This window comes from Suncus etruscus, chromosome X, assembly GCF_024139225.1.
Source record: "Suncus etruscus isolate mSunEtr1 chromosome X, mSunEtr1.pri.cur, whole genome shotgun sequence".
NCBI lineage: Eukaryota > Metazoa > Chordata > Mammalia > Eulipotyphla > Soricidae > Suncus > Suncus etruscus.
In genome coordinates, this window is record NC_064868.1 from 44,042,002 (window position 1) to 44,062,324 (window position 20,323).

Consider the following 20,323-nt stretch of genomic DNA (forward strand, 5'->3'; position numbering starts at 1 on the left):
ATACTTTGTTGCCATGCCATTATTTTCTTGGTAAATACACTTTTTCATTGTGCTTTGAAATAAATCTATATAGAATAATTGGGTTCCTTGTTAACTGACTTTTGCATGCCTTTTAGCTTTTCAAAACATAGTAATGCTAAGTGCTTACCTTTAATAAAAAAAACTTTGATAAAAAATTTTTTAGGGACCGAAGCAATAGCATAGCAAATAGGGTGTTTGCCTTGCATACAGCCGACCCAGGTTTAAACCTGGCATCCCATAAGGTCCCTGAGCCTGACAGGAGTGATTTCTGAGCACAAAACCAGGAGCACTGCTGCCCTAAAACCAAAACATAATAATTTTTAAATACTATTTTTTGGACAACACCAAGCAGTGCTTCTAGTTTACTGCTGACTTTGCATCTGCACTCGGGGATTGTGCCTGGAAGGCCTGGGGACCATATGTGGTGCCAATGATTTAACCCAGTTTAGCCATATGCAAGGCAAGTGCACATGCTATACAATCTCTCTAGTGGCTCTCTTATGCAAATTTTAAAAAATTATGGGTTGAAAGTAAATTCTTTAATTCTGTCTAACATAACATATACTCATGTTTATATGAGTTCATAAAATGCGTTTAGTATTTTACTTTTTCAAGTTTTGTAGTGTCAAATGAGTCTTACTTAAATCATTAGAAAAATGCTATAATGCCAAGTTTTCTAGTTTTATTTTCATACTAATTTGAAATTGTTTCAGGATCGTGACACACAAAAGATCCAGTGGATAGATCGTTTCATTGAAGAACTTCGTACAAATGACAAATGGGTTATTCCTGCACTGAAACAAATTAGAGAAATTTGTAGTTTGTTTGGTGAAGCACCTCAGAATTTAAGGTAAAGCCTTAGTAGAGATTTTTTTAAACATTTTCATTCATTATTTTGTTGTAAAGAAATAGCATATCTGGGGCCAGAGAGATAGCACAGCGGTAGGGTTTTTGCCTTGCATGTGACCAACCTGGGAGGGACCCAGTTCAATTCCCGGCATCCCATATGGTCCCCAGCCTGCCAGGGGAGATTTCTGAGTGCAGAGCCAGGAGTGACCCCTGAAGCTCTGTTGGGTGTGGCCCAGAAACTAATCAATCAATAAACAAAGTTTAAAAAAAATAGCATATCCATTAGTACAAGCAAAATTTGAGAAGGATGGCTAGATGCTGTGAGATTGGTTAGTTTGGAACAAAGTAAGTTTTCTAGATTGCATATTCACCTCTTGATAAAGATGGTAAATTAGGTTGGAAAGGGCCAAAATGTACTTTGAACATACGCTAAATAAAATCACAAATCACTAAAAGTTTTTTCTTTGTAGGTACCCGGGAAGAAAATTTGCTTTGAAAGATTTTGTTTGTAGTGGGAAAGGTTTTTACATACCTTTATGCTTTTGTAAAAAGAGTATCTTAGACTGCAGGAATACTGTGGGTTTGTGGAAGGTATACCTAGTGGTGCTGTGAAATTATATATTAACCCAGGATTGAAACCTGGGCTCATACTTAAAGCAGGTACTCCATTTCTTCAAAGCCATTTCCCCTGTACTGAAAGGATACATTTTAAATCTGGAATTTTTAACAAAGGTGGCTATTATAATTGGAAATAATTTTTTCTTTGGTTCAATTCTACCATGTAATCTACAGCTTAATCATTATGCTAATCTTTAGTTTTAGTTTTTTTTTTGGGGGGGAGCCATACCCTGTGACGCTTGGGTTACTTCTGGTTATGTGCTCAGAAATCACCCCTGGCTTGGGGGATTACAAGGAGGGACTGAACTGTGGGCTATCCTGGGTCAGTCGCTTACAAAGCAAACGCCCTACTGCTTGCTCCAGCCCCTCATTGTGCTAATGTTTTTTGTTTGTTTGTTTGTTTTTGGGCCACACCCAGTGACACTCAGGGGTTATTCTTGGCTATGTGCTCAGACATTGCTCCTGGGTATGGGACACCAGGGGATCGAACCATGGTCCTAGGTCAGCCATGTGCAAGGCAAGCGCCCTACCTTTGTGCCAGCCCCTCATTGTGCTAATCTTAAAGGGAATTTTTCACTTTTCAATTCTGGAAGTGATTATTTGGACTTTAATAAATGCTTTGGTGCTAGTAGAATATATAAGTAGAAATCAGACACTGGGACCAGAAGATAGTTCTGTGTGTGGAGCAGTTGCCTTACACATGGTCAAGGAGTGATTGCTTAGTATTCAGAAAACAAAAGGATAAATCAGATACTGAAGTATACTGCCATGGTATGTAATTGAAAAATATTATTTTATTTTTATATGAGGTAATGCCTTAAAATTGGCTTTCCTTATCTGTGGGGATATATGTACTTTCAATAACATTTTCTGGAAATGGAGCTGGAGAAATAGTATGGTAGATAAGGTATGTATACACAGCCAATGCAGGTTTAATTCCCAGCATCTCATATGCTGCACTGAGCACTGCCAGGAGTGATTGCTGAGTTTCAGGTCAGGAGTGACCCCTGAGCATCTCTGGGTTTAGCCCAAAACCCCAAATATCTTGTGGATATTTGTAATCTTAACAAATTCTATATACTATCATTTTTCCCATATATACTTTGATAAAATTGAATAGGCATAGTAAGAGATTAATCAATATGCCTTATGAAATAAAACATTAGTGGTTTACTGTAATCAATGCTATGTAACTATTTTACACTCAAAGTATATTATTCAGAGTGAGATCAGTGAGCAGAAAGAAATATAAAGTTATGCTATAGGACGAGGGATAGTACAGAAATTAAAGGCGCTTTCCTTTGATATGACTTGACTCCTGTATTATCCCTCACTCTTCTGAACACATCCATTTAGCACAGAGCCATCAGTAAGCCCTGAGCACCACACAGTGTGACACCCTTAGCCCCACCACCACCACAGGAAAGTAAAACCACAAATATGTGAGGAAGGATATTTTTGAAGCATTATTATCCTTTAAGTTTTATAAGACTGTCACTAAGTGAAATAAATGGCCTAAAGTTTAATTCTGTAATGAAAGAAACCATTAAAAATGTAAACGTAGGGAACCAGAGAGATTATATAGTGTACAGGTTTGTTTCTAAATGCAGAGACAGGAGTAACTCGATCATTGTCAGGTGTGGCCCCAAAACTAAAGTAAATAAGAAATGTGTATAGTAAATAATTTAGATTAATTAAGCTCTTTTGATTATAACAGAATTTAATTTCCTAATTATATTGTTAAGTTCTTCTCGTTTCAGTCAAACTCAGCGAAGTCCCCATGTATTTTATCGCCATGACTTAATCAATCAACTTCAGCACAATCATGCCCTAGTTACTTTAGTAGCAGAAAACCTTGCAACTTACATGGAAAGCATGAGACTGTATGCTAGAGGTATGTATTATTAGCTAACATGAATTTGGGGAAATAACAGCAACTTCGCTACCAGCACTTTTTTGGGCATTAAATAAGAGATAAGACAAGTTTTATTTTGCAATATACAAGATTTTTTAACCTGTTAAAACTCTCCATTTCACTCCCAACTTGAATGCACTTTAAACTCTCCAGACCAGCGTTTTAAGGTTCTCACTAAGGGCTTATTTTCCCCTCCTCCTTTGTTAAAATTGATTTCTTTTTTTTCCACGTGCCTTGGAACCCTTCCTGCCTGTTCTACAATTGATAATTTCTTAGGTATGTACCTGCCTAATTTTGAACTTTGGTTTTCTTAGTAATGCCATCATCTTTTAAAGACAGGTTGCTTTGTCTAAGTCTGCCTTTTATAACTTTTTCATGATAATTAGGAGCCATATTTTAGTTTTTTCATAATCCTTTCTATAAATGCTTCATACTTTATGAAATAACTCAGAAGACTAATAGAATCCAGATATTTACATCAGTGTAAATATGCCAAGTGTGAAATCGTTTATTTATTTATTTATTTAGTTTTGGGGCCACACCCAGCGTGCTCAGGGGTTACTCCTGGCTATCTGCTCAGAAATAGCTCCTGGCAGGCACGGGGGATCATATGGGATGCCAGGATTCGAACCAACCACCTTAGGTCCTGGATCCGCTGCCTGCAAGGCAAACACCACAATGCTATCTCTCCGGCCCCGTATTTATTTATTTTTGTGTGTGTGTTTGTGTGAAATTGTTTAAATTTCTTAGGGTAAAATTTTTTGTAGTTTCACCAGCTAGCTTTTAATTAACCTGCCATATGTGAAGCTCTGTTAAATACCTTTTGCCTTCTGATAGTTGTGTCTTAGTGTATATTAAGGTATAGATGGGTTCTTAATTCATACTTCTGTCTTAGACCAAATTTATAATCTTATCTACCCAATAGGTTTATTCCCAGAGCCACTGACAGAAAGCTTTGTATTACCACTGTTAGCGATAGGTATGAACATAATGGTTTACTGACTGTACCACTCATTTAATATGCTGTAATAGAATCTACAAGTCTGTAGTACATATTAAAATGACAATATTTCTTATAGTCAGTATATGAAATGAAGAGTGGACATGGAATTGCTGAATAAAATCTCAAAGTACTTAAAATAATGAACACTTTTACATACTTTCCATGTAAAAATCAAATACGTGTAATTGAAAATTTAAGTAGATCTTCAGAGCCTAGGAAAAACACTCAATCAAAGCACTTGCCAGCTGAGAGATAGGTAGAAATGATCTTCTAATATTTGAAGCATGTGTTCCTTTCTAAAGCAGCATGATATAACAGGATAATAGATATGCAACCATATTCTGTATAAAAAGCAACTAAAATCTGGGAGACACGGTTTATTTGTAGTACATCTAGCACTGTCAAGCATTTGGGCTCAGTTTAACAAAACTTGGATGTTTTGTTGTGATCTCACCTCATGCTGATTCAGAGCAAAGATGCCAGTATAGGCCTTCCCCTAAAAAGAGTCTGTATAAAGCACATGCTATTCAATGCTAATGTTTTATTAATTCGCTGCAAATAGGCATTTTATTTAGTATTTAGTCTGAAGTTAGGAGTCTTGCTATCAAGATAGATTCTATTTAAGGCAGTAATTGTTAGCTTATTTCAACTGTGTGATCACAAGAATATTTTCATTTTCACTTTCCCTTTCTTAATGTTGCTTCTGTTGCCATAAAGTAAAACATTGAAATCTCTATATTCAAATTATCTAGATTTTAAACATTACCCATACATCGTAGCTGTATGACATTGGACGGGTTATTTATGCTAAACAATTCCTAGCACATAGTTATGTTCTCATTGTATATGTTGCTATTAATAATGTTCCCCTGAATTCATTGGCCATCGGTTTCTCAAACTTTGGTAGTTCTTCCTCCTTTGCTATAATACTATTATGATTAATACTAATAGTTATAGAGACTTCCAGGTAAGTAAAAGTTTTCCCATTAAAATTATACAGGGTGCTGAAGTGATAACATAGTAGCTAGGTTGTTGCTTGCTTTGGATGCACCCTCCTTAAGTTCTATCCTGAGCACCACTGGGTGTGACCCAAAAACATGTTTTACTTCTGTAATAAGTGTTGGTAGGGATTCTCCTAGGTTTAGGGCAGTGGTCCTCAAACTATGGCCCGCGGGCCACATATTGTATTTGTATCTGTTATGTTTCTTCATTGCAAAATAAGATATATGCAGTGTGCATAAGAATTCATTCATAAGTTTTGTTTTTACTGTAGTCAGACCCTCCAATGGTCTGAGGGACAGTGAACTGGCCCCCTGTTTAAAAAGTTTGAGGAGGGCATGAAGCAAGATAACAGGCTTCCATAGCCTGCTGATATGCTCAGTTGCTAATAAATATTAACCAGTGTTAAATATATTGTTCTGTCCATATTTCTTCTTTCCTAGCATTTTACTTTGGGGACAAATAAGTAGTACAGTCAGCTATTTGCTCTCCAAATCCATGATTTCCCTTGATCATGCATCTTGCTGGCAAGTCTCTGTCTTTGCTTGAGTTTTCCACTCTGGGGTATTCTCTTAACATCTCTCACATCCTTCTGAGTAACTTTCATTTAAAAAAAAATAAATGCTGGTGATAGGGGCTGGAGTAATAGCACAGCGATAGGGCATTTGTCTTGCACGTGGCTGTCCCAGGACAGACTCGGGTTTCATCCCTGGCATCCCATACGTCCCCTGACCTGCTAGGAGCGAGTTCTGAGCACAGAGCCAGGAGTAACCCCTTAGCACTGCCAGGTATGGCCCCAAAACAAACAAAATTCAGTTAGCTAATACTTTCTTATATTCTCTGTATTCATAAATTAATGTATTTATAAATTGTTCTCTATAAATTAGTGTATAAATTAAAAGTATTTCTGTGTATTATTCATAGTACTTGTTCTTGGCAAATACTGACCTTAACAAATCAGTCTTTCAATGTATGAAATTGGCTTTCTGTTTTCACTCTAGTGCTAGTTTATGGGGGAGATGTCATTGTATCAACTTGAACACTTAATAAATGTTTTATTTGCAGTTTTCCTGGCTTTTAGATACAGTTGGAGGTACCTTTTCTAACAATTGCCATTTATAATTAACTCTTTCCATTCTCATATCTATTATTGACAGCTTTATAGAAACAGTTTTCAAAATTAAATTTACCTAATAAGTATCGTTAGTGAACAATACTCTTAAAATACAAGTGTTCGGTATCTCTGGCTTTTTCTTACACAGCAAACATGTAGTATTTCTAAGTTTCTATTGGTTCTTTGATATGAAAAAGGCTGAGGAACCATTTTACCAATTTTCTGGCTCTGGAGTTATTTTGGTACTGAGGTAGAGTACGAGATAAAGATTTAACATCTTATTTCATAAAGTAAGTAGACCATTGTATTCAAGTATCATGTAATCAGTAATTTCAGGTTTCTGGGAATAGAACTAAGGAGACTGAACAGTGAAAACAGGTATACAAAATCTTGTAAAGAACAGCTAGAATCTCTAGCATTTGAGTTACTACATATTCTATCTCTTAATTGCTATACTGGGGTGTAATATTACATAGCAAACATGATGCATTTAATAAAGAACACAGGAAACTTAACTAGTTATGAAAAAATATTAGAACCTTTGAGAAATGTATACTCTTCTAAAAGTACCTTTGTACATATAATGGAAGCAATATTAGGAAATTGGAAAGAAAATAAAGAATTACTGAAGATTTTTCAAATTTGGTAAGGCATTAACCTATACATACTGGACATTCAAAGAAATTCAAGTAGATATAATACAGAGAATTGAAATTAGATACCTAACAGCCAAAAGGGAATCTAGCAATGGGGCTGGAGCCATCGTGCCATGGTTAGAGTTGCCTTGCATGTGGCCTACTGCATTTGAACGATGGCACTCAGTATGATATGTGCACAAAGCCCAGAGTAATTCCTGAGCATAGCCAGACATGGCCCAAAAAGAAAAAGAAAAAATATACTTAGACTTGTGCTAGAAACCTCAGTTAAATCAACTGGTGTATCTGAAAATTAGATGCCAGGACAAAGTAGAACAACTTGTGTGAAGTACAAGGAGAGAGAATGGCTTTGAATCTTAAAAAGTTTATGTTAACTATGGGGCCGGAGTGATAGCGCAGTGGTATGGCTTTTGTCTTTAATGCAGGTGACCCAGGACGGACCTTGGTTCAATCCCCAGCGTCTCATATGGTCCCCACGCCAGGAGCAATTACTGAGCGAATAGCCAGGAGTACCCCTGAGTACTACCCCTGAGTGTTACTGGGTAACAAAAAAAATATGTTAGCTAAAGGATATCATAATAAAGACAAAATTAATAAATTATTAGGTAAGCATGGCATAAACTTTATTAATAGTTATACTAAAGGAATTAATATCAGGCTGAAAGTAAGTTGCACCAGACAATTCAAAACTATAATAGAAGTAAATGGAAGACTTAAATGATAAAATGCATACATTATTAACATTGCTAGAAAATTCTACCCCACAATAGTAGTGCAAATTCTTATGTATACTTGGAATTTTTTTCTAGAAATCTTAAGTAAATCTCATTTAAGAGCATTCAAATCGGGCCTGGAGAGATAGCAGAGCGGCGTTTGCCTTGCAAACAGCCGATCCAGGACCAAAGGTGGTTGGTTCGAATCCCGGTGTCCCATATGGTCCCCCGTGCCTGCCAGGAGCTATTTCTGAGCAGACAGCCAGGAGTAACCCCTGAGCATTGCCGGGAGTGGCCCAAAAACCAAAAAAAAAAAAAAAAAAAAAAAGAGCATTCAAATCTTAAATAGGTTTTTCCCACAGATGCATTAGAAATAAAACAATTTCTAGGGCCAGAGCAGTGCCGGAGCGGTAGGGAGTTTGCCTTGCAAGCGACTGATCTAGGATGGACTTTGGTTCGATTCCCCCACCCCCGACATCTCATATGGTCCCCCAAGCCAGAGGCGATTTCTGAGCGCATAGCCAGGAGTAACCCCTGAGCGTCACTGGGTATGGCCCCAAAACCAAAAAAACAGAAGAAGAATAAAACAATTTCTGGGCCACAGCCGTGGCACAGCAGTCAGGCGTTTGCCTTGCACGCAGCTGACCCAGGATGGACTGCAGTTCCATCCCCCAGCATCTCATATGGTCCCCAAAGCCAGGAGCGATTTCTGAGCGCCTTACCAGGAATGGCCCAAAAACAAACCAAAAAAAAAAAAAAAAAAGAATAATTTTGCAAGAAAGAATTAATGATACACTCATAGCCACTGTCGTAGAATTAATAAGGGAATGCCTGAGATTTTTTTTTAAAATGAATATGGCACAATTTTAATGTTGCTAAACCAGTGCTTCAGGAAATAGCATCTAAACATTAAGGAAGACAGCAAGAATCAATAACCTTTAATCTTCAGGAGCTACTAAACCAAAGAAAGGAATAAGTATATTAAAAATAAATGAAATTTAAAGATAGAGGAAATTAATAAAACCAAGTTGATTCTTTTGAAAAGAAAAAAGTACAGCAAAATGTGGAAACCCTTTATTTAGGCTTATTCCAGAAATGACTCAGTTATGAAAATGTGAGCGCTTCACTATCATCTTTTTAAAAGTGGAAAATGTTGAGGATGTAATTTACCAGATTAATAAAAGTAGAAGTGAAATTCATAATAGATCTGTAATAAGATTGAGTTGTAAGGGGCTGGAGAGATAGCATGGAGGTAAGGCGTTTGCCTTTCATGCAGGAGGTCATTGGTTCGAATCCCAGCGTCCCATATGGTCCCCCGTGCCTGCCAGGAGCAATTTCTGAGCATGAAGCCAGGAGTAACCCCTGAGCACTGCCGGGTGTGACCCAAAAACTACCAAAAAAAAAAAAAAAAGATTGAGTTGTAAGACATGGCATGACATGACTAAGACATGACCTCAGAACTATGTGATGATGTTTTGGGGGTGGGCTGGGTCTTATCAAATATTAGAGAAAACACCAATGTTCACCAGTTCATCAGGGGAAAAATCTAAATACCTATTATAGAAACTAGTTTTTATTGCCTTGACACCAGAATAAAAGACATCAGAAAGAACTTAGATTGATATCACTTGAATATAGACTAAAAATCTTCAAACAGAAAGTGGGGGGAAAGCCATAACAAAAAGTAAGCAAACCAAATTTAACAATATATTAAAAGTGATTTGCATCCTGATCAAATGGAATATGTCCCAGGAATACAGCATTTGGTACTGAAAAGTAATTGCAGTGGGTCATATTTATTGAATTCCATTCTGCTTATTGGTGCTCAGGGCTTGGGTATCACTTCTGGTAGGGCTTAGGGAGACCATATGGTATTTTCTGTCTCTTGCAAGTAAGTGTTTTACCCACTGTACCCAAAATTCCATCTTATAATAGACATAGAAGAAGCATTTGAAATGTTTACATTATAAAACAATGTAAATGTAAAATGGTAGAGCACTTGACTTGAATTTGTGAGCCCTGGGTTTAAGCCTACCTCGCACCACATGGTTCATCAAGAAGCACAGTTTGAATCAACACTCATCCTGATAAAGGAAATTTTAAAAATCTTCAACTGATTACTTGATTTACAGATGGATTTTCTCCTTAGAGTCAAAAATGAAACGAGAAGTTTCAACGCTGATAACTTTGATTAGATACTCTGCTGAAAATTCTAAACTAATACAACTCGGCAAGAAAAATATGTTGAAATAAAACACTATTTGATTATAGATATAACACCATCTTGTATACCAAAAAACTGAAGAATTTATGAAAATGTATTAAAATAAATTGAGTGAGATTATAGAAATTTGCATGCAGAAAGGCCAGAGTGATAGCACAGCAGGGAGGGTGTTTGTCTTGCAATTGGCCCACCTCGGTTCAATGTCCAGCATTCCAAATGATTCCCTGAGCCTGCCAGGAGTAATTTCTGAGCACTGCTGAGTATGCCCCCCAATATTGTAGAATTTATCTAGAAACATTCTATATAGTTGGCGTGTACAATTGGACATGCAGTTAAGACCTTTTAATTTGCAATATGATTTAAAAGATGATAAATAATATGCTAATATCAAGAATATTTTATAGGGGCCAGGCGGTGGCGCTGGAGGTAAGGTGCCTGCCTTGCCTGCGCTAGCCTAGGACGGACCGCGGTTCGATCCCCCGGCGTCCCATATGGTCCCCCAAGAAGCCAGGAGCAACTTCTGAGCGCATAGCCAGGAGTAACCCCTGAGCGTCACAGGGTGTGGCCCAAAAACCAAAAAAAAAAAAGAATATTTTATAAGAAATAGTCTCATAAATATTGCTTTGACAGATGTCTGTATATAAAAAAGTACAGTAGGATTTTTACCTTAAAATTAGATGAACATGAGTTAGATTATAAATATTAAAGTTCTCAGGAAAATACCCGTTGTTTGGGTCCCTCTTCTCCCACCATGAGGTCTTGGGTTAAAAAATAAACTTGCGGGCCCGGAGAGATAGCACAGCGGTATTTGCCTTGCAAGCAGCCGATCCAGGACCAAAGGTGGTTGGTTCGAATCCCAGTGTCCCATATGGTCCCCCGTGCCTGCCAGGCGCTATTTCTGAGCAGACAGCCAGGAGTAACCCCTGAGCACCGCCGGGTGTGGCCCAAAAAAAAAAAAAAAACTTGCTAGGAGCAAAAAAGGTATAACTGCATCTAAACTTTAAAAATGCAACTGTACAAATGTACTATCAGTACAGTAAAATGACATTCTAATATTGAGTGAAAGAAATATATATGTATATCTATATATAGATATACATATATATATGTGTGTATATATATATATATATATATATATATTTGGTTTGGAGGCCACACCCGGCAGTGCTCAGGGGTTACTCCTGGCTATCTGCTCAGAAATAGCTCCTGGCAGGCACGGGGGACCATATGGGATGCCGGGATTCGAGCCAACCATAATTAAGTTCTGGGTCTGCTGCTTGCAAGGCAAACACCGCTGTGCTATCTCTCCAGTCCCATGGATGAAAGAAATTTTTATGCCATGTACATAATTAGGACTTTTATCCAGAATATTAAATATTCTCCTTATTTAATAATTAGAAGATAGCCCATTAAGAAATGGACAGACGATCCTAAGAGATGCTGTTCTCAAAGATAAATAAATGATATAAAATCTGTCATAAGTTCTGAAATAACTATACAGACATGACAAAAGTAGTTAGCTTTAGATGTGATTCTTCTGTAGACATTTTTATTAATAGTTTCTCTTGCTGTTATTTGTGGATTACCTTCAAGCTTGATAGTAGATTTTTTTTAAGCATCCATGCTGTGGCATTATTTTTGGGACTTTAGAGTGTATGCTGTGCACATGGGAGCTCTGAGTTAGATCCCTTCCAGCACATTGTCCCCCAAGTGCCAATGGCTGTAGTTTTGTCTCTTGCTCATCCCTATCCCAATATAAATTCGCTTGGAACTGAATGTTCATAAAAAGAAAAACATGGGCCATCTTATATTTTAACAGCTCAAAAAGATTTCTCTAGAAGCTTGTGTGTAGGTCTCTACATTTCTTTTTTAGCACAGAGGGATCTTTTTGACTTTTCTGAATTATTGTTTGACTTTCATTGAATAAATGCAAAGGTCTCTGTTCTGTTCTCTCTTCAGGGTCCCATTTCTTGTTAAAATGTTTACACCTAAATTTATAAAAAGGGGTATGCTAACGCCTGGGGTTGAAGTTTGGTAACAGTATGTTTACATAGTCTCATTATCTTCCCATTAATTGTGAAGAGGAAAAAAATAGTGACCTTGCAGTGGAGAAACATGGTGGATACTACCTTAACCACGTGGTTCAAGTTACCATTATGGTACTTACAGAAAGTGATATGTTCCTCTTGATGATACACTGATGGGGAGGACATTGGGTCACTTCTGTGGTATTCATTGACAAAATGCCTAGCTTGAATCATGAGGAAGCATCAGAGAAGCCCAAATTGAACAACATATAATCACAAAATTGGCTCATAGTTCTCTAGAAGGTCAAGAAACACAAAGGATGATGAATTCTCCTGTTTAAAGAAGAATAAAAAGGTATGACAACTAAAATGCTTTGCATATTTAACCTTGGATTTGGAGAAAAGGAAGCATAAGTGGACATTGTAAAAACTTGGGATAATTTTGGCTATCTTGGGAAGGAGAGTGAATTTTTTAAAATATTTTACAAGAATCTAGTAGGTAGAAGCCTGGGATGGTGCCTTTGATACTAAGAGTACTTCTTTACAACAAGGAATTATTCATATTCCAGGTCTTACATTATGTTTGCTGTTGAGAAACTGACTTAGGCTACAGTTTGCATCAGTGTTTTATATTTTGTATTTTAATGGTGGAGTCACACTCAGCAGTTCATAGGGGACCATACAGTGCCAGACAAAACTTTTACCACATGAGCTGCATCTCCAGTCTCAGTGTTAACTTCTTTAATTATTATGATAGGTAACAGACTGTCCTTGTTATTTGGAAATAAACATTTAAGTATTTAGGGATAACGGAAAACATCATACTGGACACAAAAAAGAATCTTAAGGATTATAAGGGAATTCTAAATTTAAAACTTGTGAATTTGAATTACTAGTCATTTTTTCTCAAGACCTTACCAAATAAAGCTTTGCACACCTTGCTAAAATAGCTTTTAATTCATTGTTTGATTCACTTATATTCAAGCCTAATGAAGTATAGAGAAAAGAAAATTTATACACAATAGAATCTTTATTTTGGGGGGAGGGGTCACACCCAGTGATGCTCAGGGGTCACTCCTGGCTTGAGGAACCATATGGGACACCAGGGGATCGAACCATGGTCTGTCCTAGGCTAGTGCGGGCAAGGCAGACACCTTACCGCTTGCGCCACTGCTCCAGCCCCATAATAGAATCTTATTGAGAAAAAAACTGTTTTAAGTTGTTAATTTAATCAGTTAAATCCTATGTCCTGATAAAACCTTTTTAACTTTTATACCAGCCATGGACTGACAGTTGAAACCATTGAAGTAGACAATTTGTTTAGGACTTTAGTAAATGGACATACATTGAAGTCAAAAGCAGCTAATCATAATGCATAGAGGTTATTCCTACTATCCAATAATAGTTCTATTTGTATAAGTTTAGTAGGTTATTTGAAGTTCCATTGACAGTGTAACCATGATCTGATGTTTCCATCATTACATGTCAATATTTTGTTCAGAGAAAATAAATGGTTTTTGAAGGCTTCACTCACTCATCTTTTTTTTCAAGAGTCTTATACAACTAGAGTTCTTAGCACTAGCACAGAAACACATAGACTATCAAACATATGCTGTAATGAAAGTAAAACCAATTTAGTAATCCTATAGCTATGATGAGTTTCTTGAATGTCTTTGAGATTAATTTATGGGTGTATAATGAATACAGGGAAACATCTTACCTCTTGCTGAAATTAGCTATATAATCATAACCAAAAAATAGTTCTACAACAGGAGTGCATTTTGATAGAATATTTAACATGATTTTATATGAAAGGAATATTTCTCTTGGGAAAATTTAAGTCGAAACTACCAGTAATTAGCATTTCAATGATAAGAGTTTATGGACCATTTGATTTAAATCAGTGGATATGAGTATTCATGTTTATAATGCATGGGTTTTTTTTGTTAATTTTCAGACCAGGAAGTTTATGATCCACAAACTGTGAGGCTGGGAAGTAGATACAGTCATGTTCAAGAAGTCCAAGAACGACTTAACTTCCTTAGGTTTGTTTTAAAAATTAGTGTTGTTTTATTTCACATGTAACATAGTTGCATGCTCTGCATTAAGTGGCATCTCCTTTCCAACTTTTTAAACTCCCAAGTGGAATTTTTCTTTCTGCTGCTTGGGGCCTGCTTACTTTACATACAGACAATCAAGCAAAGTCAGGGTTTGCCCTGACAACCATTAGGTGTGTGTCCCAAAAACAACTTTTGCTGGAGCCTTTTAAAATTAAGACTTTGAAAATGAATATTTTTTTTTTTTGGTTTTTGGGCCACACCCTGTGACGCTCAGGGGTTACTCCTGGCTATGCGCTCAGCAGTTGCTCCTGGCTTCTTAGGGGACCATATGGGACGCCGGGGGATCGAACCGCGGTCCGTCCTAGGCTAGCGCAGGCAAGGCAGGCACCTTACCTCCAGCGCCACCGCCCGGCCCCGAAAATGAATATTTTTGCCATACTGGACCTCCATTTTGTATGACTAGCTGCTTGAAATCCTCTAAAGGACTTGGAAATATACAGGAAACATACTGACATGAAGTAATTATACATTATTTGATCCTGGACCCACCGGTGTTACTTAAAAATTGGTGTTAAAACATCGAGTTACTGTCATTTATAAATGTGATAGCTATAGTGGTTAGATGAATGCTAAAAGAAATTGAAATTTGCCTAAAGGAAGAGATGGGATTTGCCTTTGTTATTTTATAAGAACCACAAAACTAGGGCCGGGCGGTGGCGCTGGAGGTAAGGTGCCTGCCTTACTTGCGCTAGCCTAGGACGGACCGCGGTTCGATCCCCTGGCGTCCCATATGGTCCCCCAAGCCAGGAGCGACTTCTGAGCGCATAGCCAGGAGTAACCCCTGAGCGTCACCGGGTGTGGCCCAAAAAAAACCAAAAAAAAAAGAACCACAAAACTAAAACTGTCCTAAAGACCATCACTTTTAGGTTTATCTGTTTAATGTGGCCTGATATGATCTAATAATGACCTATTAGATTCTGATAAAGTATTAAAAAGTTTAGCAATTTTACCTCAGTAAACTGGCTATCTGTGAAACTTTAATTGTCAATATGGATTGTGTGTGCTTATTTGTGTTTACATATATCTAATTGCTGATCTTTTTTATTTTTCCAAGATTTTTATTGAAGGATGGCCAACTATGGCTATGTGCTCCTCAGGCAAAACAAATATGGAAATGCTTAGCAGAAAATGCAGTTTACCTTTGTGACCGGGAGGCCTGTTTTAAGTGGTATTCAAAATTGATGGGGGATGAGCCAGATTTGGATCCTGATATTAATAAGGACTTCTTTGAAAGTAATGTTCTTCAGCTTGATCCTTCCCTCCTAACTGAAAATGGAATGAAATGTTTTGAGCGATTCTTCAAAGCTGTAAATTGTCGAGAAGGAAAACTCGTAGCAAAACGGAGAGCATATATGATGGATGATTTGGAATTAATAGGTTTAGACTACCTTTGGAGGGTACGTAGAAACTTCATAAACTTATTTGGTCATAATACTGCCTTTAAAGTGTTGGAGACTGCTTTGATGGTTGTCCATCTTTGTCTTAAGTCACTGAGACTTTTTTTTCTCCATAAACCCCCTTCATTGAATTCCTTGTTTGTGTCCTGGTTTAAAAACTCTGCTATCATTGTGTTTGGAAATACACTAACCATAAAGATCTTCAATGCCTCCCCACGTCTGTGATTGCTCTCTCTCTCTCTCTTACTTTATTACATATATTTATTTCTTCCCCTTCAGTATTAATTTTGGATTATTTAAATAATACTGAAATAAGAGAGGGCCATGCCTTGCACATGTTCTACCTGGGTTTAATCCTAGGCACCACCATTAGGAGTATCCCTGAGTGCAAAGCCAGGAGTAAGTCCATTGTCATACATAACGTTTTTGGTTTTCAGTCCATACCCAGTGATGCTCAGGGGTTACTTCTAACTCTGCTTTCAGGAATTACTCCTGGCAGTGTTTGGAAGACCTATGGGATTCCAGAGATCAAACATGGATTAGCCACAAGCAAGGCTCTACCTGCTGTACTATAATTCCAGACCCAAAATGTCCTCTATTTGAAGCTATGTTTTCTACCTTTATGGTATTCCGTTATTTTTAGTTGATCAAATTGACAATAGATGTGGACGTTACTCCTGGCTATGCACTCAGAAGTCGCTCTTTGCTAAGGGACCGTATGGGATGCAGGGGATGGAACCAGGACTGTCCTGGGTTGGCTGCATGCAAGGCAATGCCCTACAGCTGTGCTATTGCTTCCGCCCCAAATGACAAAACTCTTAACTAAAGTTTCCTTAAAGCCCTAGAGTTTTGCACATAGTATAAACTAGTGATAGAAACAAATGAGGGATAAGAGCTGTAGAAGAAATGGCATGAGTTGTGTAGACATTTTTGCCAAACTTTATTTTGTGATTTTTATTTCTTTTAGAATGTCTCTTTTCATATCTCAGAACTTGTTTCAAAGATATTGAATTACAGGATCAAAAATTACTGGTAAAAGCTTTATTTGAGCCACACTCAGGGTTCACTCCTCCTGGTAGTGCTCAAGGCATCATATAGAATTCTAGATATCCAACCCAGGTCAGCAGCATGCAAAGCGAGTACCTTACCCACTGTACTGTTGCTCTGATCCCTGAAAGCATTTAGTTTTAGAATAAAGTGACTTACAGTCTGAAAATCTTTAAGAAAGTAGAGTTTTTCTCCTGGGCTGGGGAGGAGACGGGTCAAAGGAGGTGCGGCTCTCCTTAAAAAAATAAGTAGAGTTTTACCTTTTTTGTCTTTTTTCACATTTTTATTTAATTACTTCATAAGCAAAATCAATGTGTCCTTAAATTAGGAATATTGTATTAAAATTATGAGAATATGTTTGAATTTAAGTTCTACTGGAAAATATTTTAAAATAATGACATGAATCTTTTTGAATCTAGGTTGTGATTCAGAGTAATGATGATATTGCCTGCAGAGCTATAGATCTACTCAAAGAAATATATACAAATCTTGGTCCAAGGCTGCAGGTCAATCAGGTAAAGATTGATGGGCATTACAAACCCCAGAAATCAGAATTCTGTTTGAGGAACTAATAGAATTTTTTCTTTATAAATATTTTTTTTTGTTTTTAGGCCACACCCAGCAGTGCTATGGCTTGTTCCTGGCTTTGTACTCAGGGCTCACTCCTAGCCATGCTTAGCATCATGTGGGGTTCCCAAGAACAAACCCAGATTGGCCCTTAGCAAGACATATAATATGCCCTGTTCAGTATCACTCCGGCCCCTAACTAGAAATTTTAACTTTAAAATAAACATAGTAGTCTATATTTCTCTGTGTGAGGCTGCTGTTTGTAAACTTCATAATTAGTTGAAATGATTTGAGTTCGTTTCCAACGAAATAATGACAAGCCAGTTTCTTAAGTTCATTTTTAGTATCTAATTTATACCTGTGAATTATATAAGTGTAGTCTCCTTTGACAACATTAAACGTTTTATAAACTTTAGTCACTCATGGTTTAGAACAGCCTTTTAAATTGGTTGTTGCCATTTTTTGTTTTGGTTTCAACCAGTCCTTGTGGTGCTTATTTCTATAAGCATTCCATGTGGGATGCCTGGGATTGACTGGGAACCCCAGTCAGCCACATGCAAGGCAAATCAAATGGTTTACCCACTGCACTATGTTTCTCACATGGATTTATATTTTATATACAGGTGCATATGTGTATATTTATAGAACGTGATATATGTATTTTACATTCTATAGCAACTTGACTATCTTTATTTGACCTATTTCATGCAGGTGGCGATCCATGAAGATTTCATTCAGTCTTGCTTTGATCGTTTGAAAGCCTCTTATGACACACTTTGTGTTTTGGATGGTGACAAAGACAGTATTAATTGTGCAAGACAAGAAGCTGTTCGCATGGTTCGAGTATTAACTGTTCTAAGGGAATATATAAATGAATGTGATAGTGATTACCATGAGGAAAGAACAATTCTACCTATGTCAAGGTTTGTGAATAACTGATGTACTAATGTATAACTTAGTATTTTCTAGTCTTTTTAAGTTAGTACAGTGGGAAAGCTGTACTATTTCATTATTTCTATTCTATAGGGGATAGAGTTTTTTCTCAGTAAATTACTTTCTTTTGATTTTTTGGTGTGGTCAGTTTATTACCAAAGGATATTTTGGTGCCATTATTTATTTAAACTAAATTTTGAAAATAATAGAATAGGTTCAGAGAGCTGGAACAAGGATTAAGGCACTTGCTTGCATGGGCAGACCATAGTTAGGTCTCGTACCATATATTTCCCACCAACACAGCTTGTGTGACCCAACCCCCAAAGTAGCATAGTGGTTCCCATTGGCAGTGACACCTGAACACCACTGGGGATGGTCTTTAAAACAAAAGCAAAGTGACTTCATTAAGTAGTGATTAAAATTTCTCTTAAGTTTTCACCATTCAGTTAAATGATATTCATACTATTTATAATTTTTTTGGGGGGGCACACCCGGTGATTCTCAGGTTATTCCTGACTATGTACTCAGAAATTGCTCCTGGCTTGGGGGACCACATGGGATGCCAGGGATCAAACTGCGGTCAATCCTAGGCTAGCACATGCAAGGCAGACGCCTTACCGCTGTGCCACTGCTCTGGTCCCATCATACTAGTTATAATTTTTAAAATTAGAAATAAAATCAAATCATGCAAAAGTAATGTTTTCCCTTGAAGTGGCTTTTGATGGCATGCTATTTTTTGCCATACATTAAACTGTAAAATAGCTACAGATAATTAAAAAAATAAAATGGATTTCATAGAATGAGTGCCATCAATATTTTATTTTAAATGAATTATTTTGGTTAGCCCTGAAAATGGTTTAAAGCTTCTCCTTGAACATAACATTTTGGGTGGAGGGTGCAAACAGCAGTGCTCAGGGCTTATTCCTGGCTCTGCTCTCAGAATTACTCCTAGCTTGGGGGATTATATGAAATGCTGGAATTGAACCCGGGTTGTCACATGCAAGGCAAACACCGCATCCATTCTACTATTGCTCCAGCCCCTCCTTGAACTTTATTGTCTTACCTGCTGGAAGGTACCATTTGGAGCAGGGGTTCTCAAACTTTTTAAACAGGGGGCCAGTTCACTGTCCCTCAGACCATTGGAGGGTCTGACTATAGTAAAAACGAAACTTATGAACGAATTCTTATGCACACTGCATATATCTTATTTTGCAATGAAGAAACAAAACATAAAAAATACAATATGTGGCCCGCGGGCCATAGTTTGAGGACCACTGATTTGGATTAGATTAGAAAACAATGTATCTTAATATTTTTGGTGATACTCAAGCTAAAGTTTACTACTTTCTAGATTTAAAGATAGTCTCTGTTGTGATTCAGTGTAATGATGATCTTGCCAACAAAGCTAAAGATCTCTTGAACCTTTCATAGCATTAAATATGTGTACTCTTCTTGATTTCTTATAATTAGATACTTTAAGCTGCAAAAGATAACATAGCTTAAGGAATAAGACTTTAATTCTAATGCATATGCGTAGCTTTATTTTCCTTGCAATATGATTAGAAAGATTGCTGAATATTTTCCTTTTCTTTTCTCTCCCCCCAGAGCTTTTCGTGGTAAACACCTCTCTTTTATAGTTAGATTTCCAAACCAAGGCAGGCAGGTTGATGACTTGGATGTGTGGTCTCATACCAATGATACAATTGGTTCAGTACGAAGATGTATTCTCAATCGTATTAAAGCCAATGTAGCACATACAAAAATTGAACTTTTTGTGGGTGGTGAACTGATAGATCCTGCAGATGACAGAAAGTTGATTGGACAGTTAAACTTAAAAGATAAATCGGTGAGTATGATTTTAAAATTTCAAGAGATAAGAGGGCAGCATTTCAGTCAATATAATTAAGTTAATTGAGCATCTGTTAGTTATATAAGGCTCTATTATATTTATGTACTACTACATAATATTTTGTTATTTGTTTTACTGATCCATTACTCATTACATGACGACCACAAAATGGTTCACAAACAAAATTGTTAGATAATTTGTAATTGTTACTATGAATAGGTTTTATGCTTCTAAATTTTTGTATTTATTACTTGTGTTGTTTTTTCATACT

General features: G+C 37.0%; 1 protein-coding gene across 2 annotated transcripts in view; it reads left to right on the plus strand.

Moving 5' to 3' along the window:
- USP9X (ubiquitin specific peptidase 9 X-linked) overlaps positions 1–20,323 on the plus strand; it is an 85,989-nt gene that overhangs the window by 23,204 nt on the left and 42,462 nt on the right. Inside the window, exons 12-18 of one of the 2 annotated variants that reach the window (XM_049767133.1) lie at positions 735–871; positions 3,234–3,382; positions 14,097–14,184; positions 15,314–15,656; positions 17,123–17,218; positions 17,982–18,193; positions 19,809–20,049. In XM_049767133.1, coding sequence (XP_049623090.1) covers positions 735–871; positions 3,234–3,382; positions 14,097–14,184; positions 15,314–15,656; positions 17,123–17,218; positions 17,982–18,193; positions 19,809–20,049 — 1,266 coding nt within the window. The remainder of the gene's footprint in view (positions 1–734; positions 872–3,233; positions 3,383–14,096; positions 14,185–15,313; positions 15,657–17,122; positions 17,219–17,981; positions 18,194–19,808; positions 20,050–20,323) is intronic. The other variant, XM_049767134.1, reaches the window with a different exon arrangement.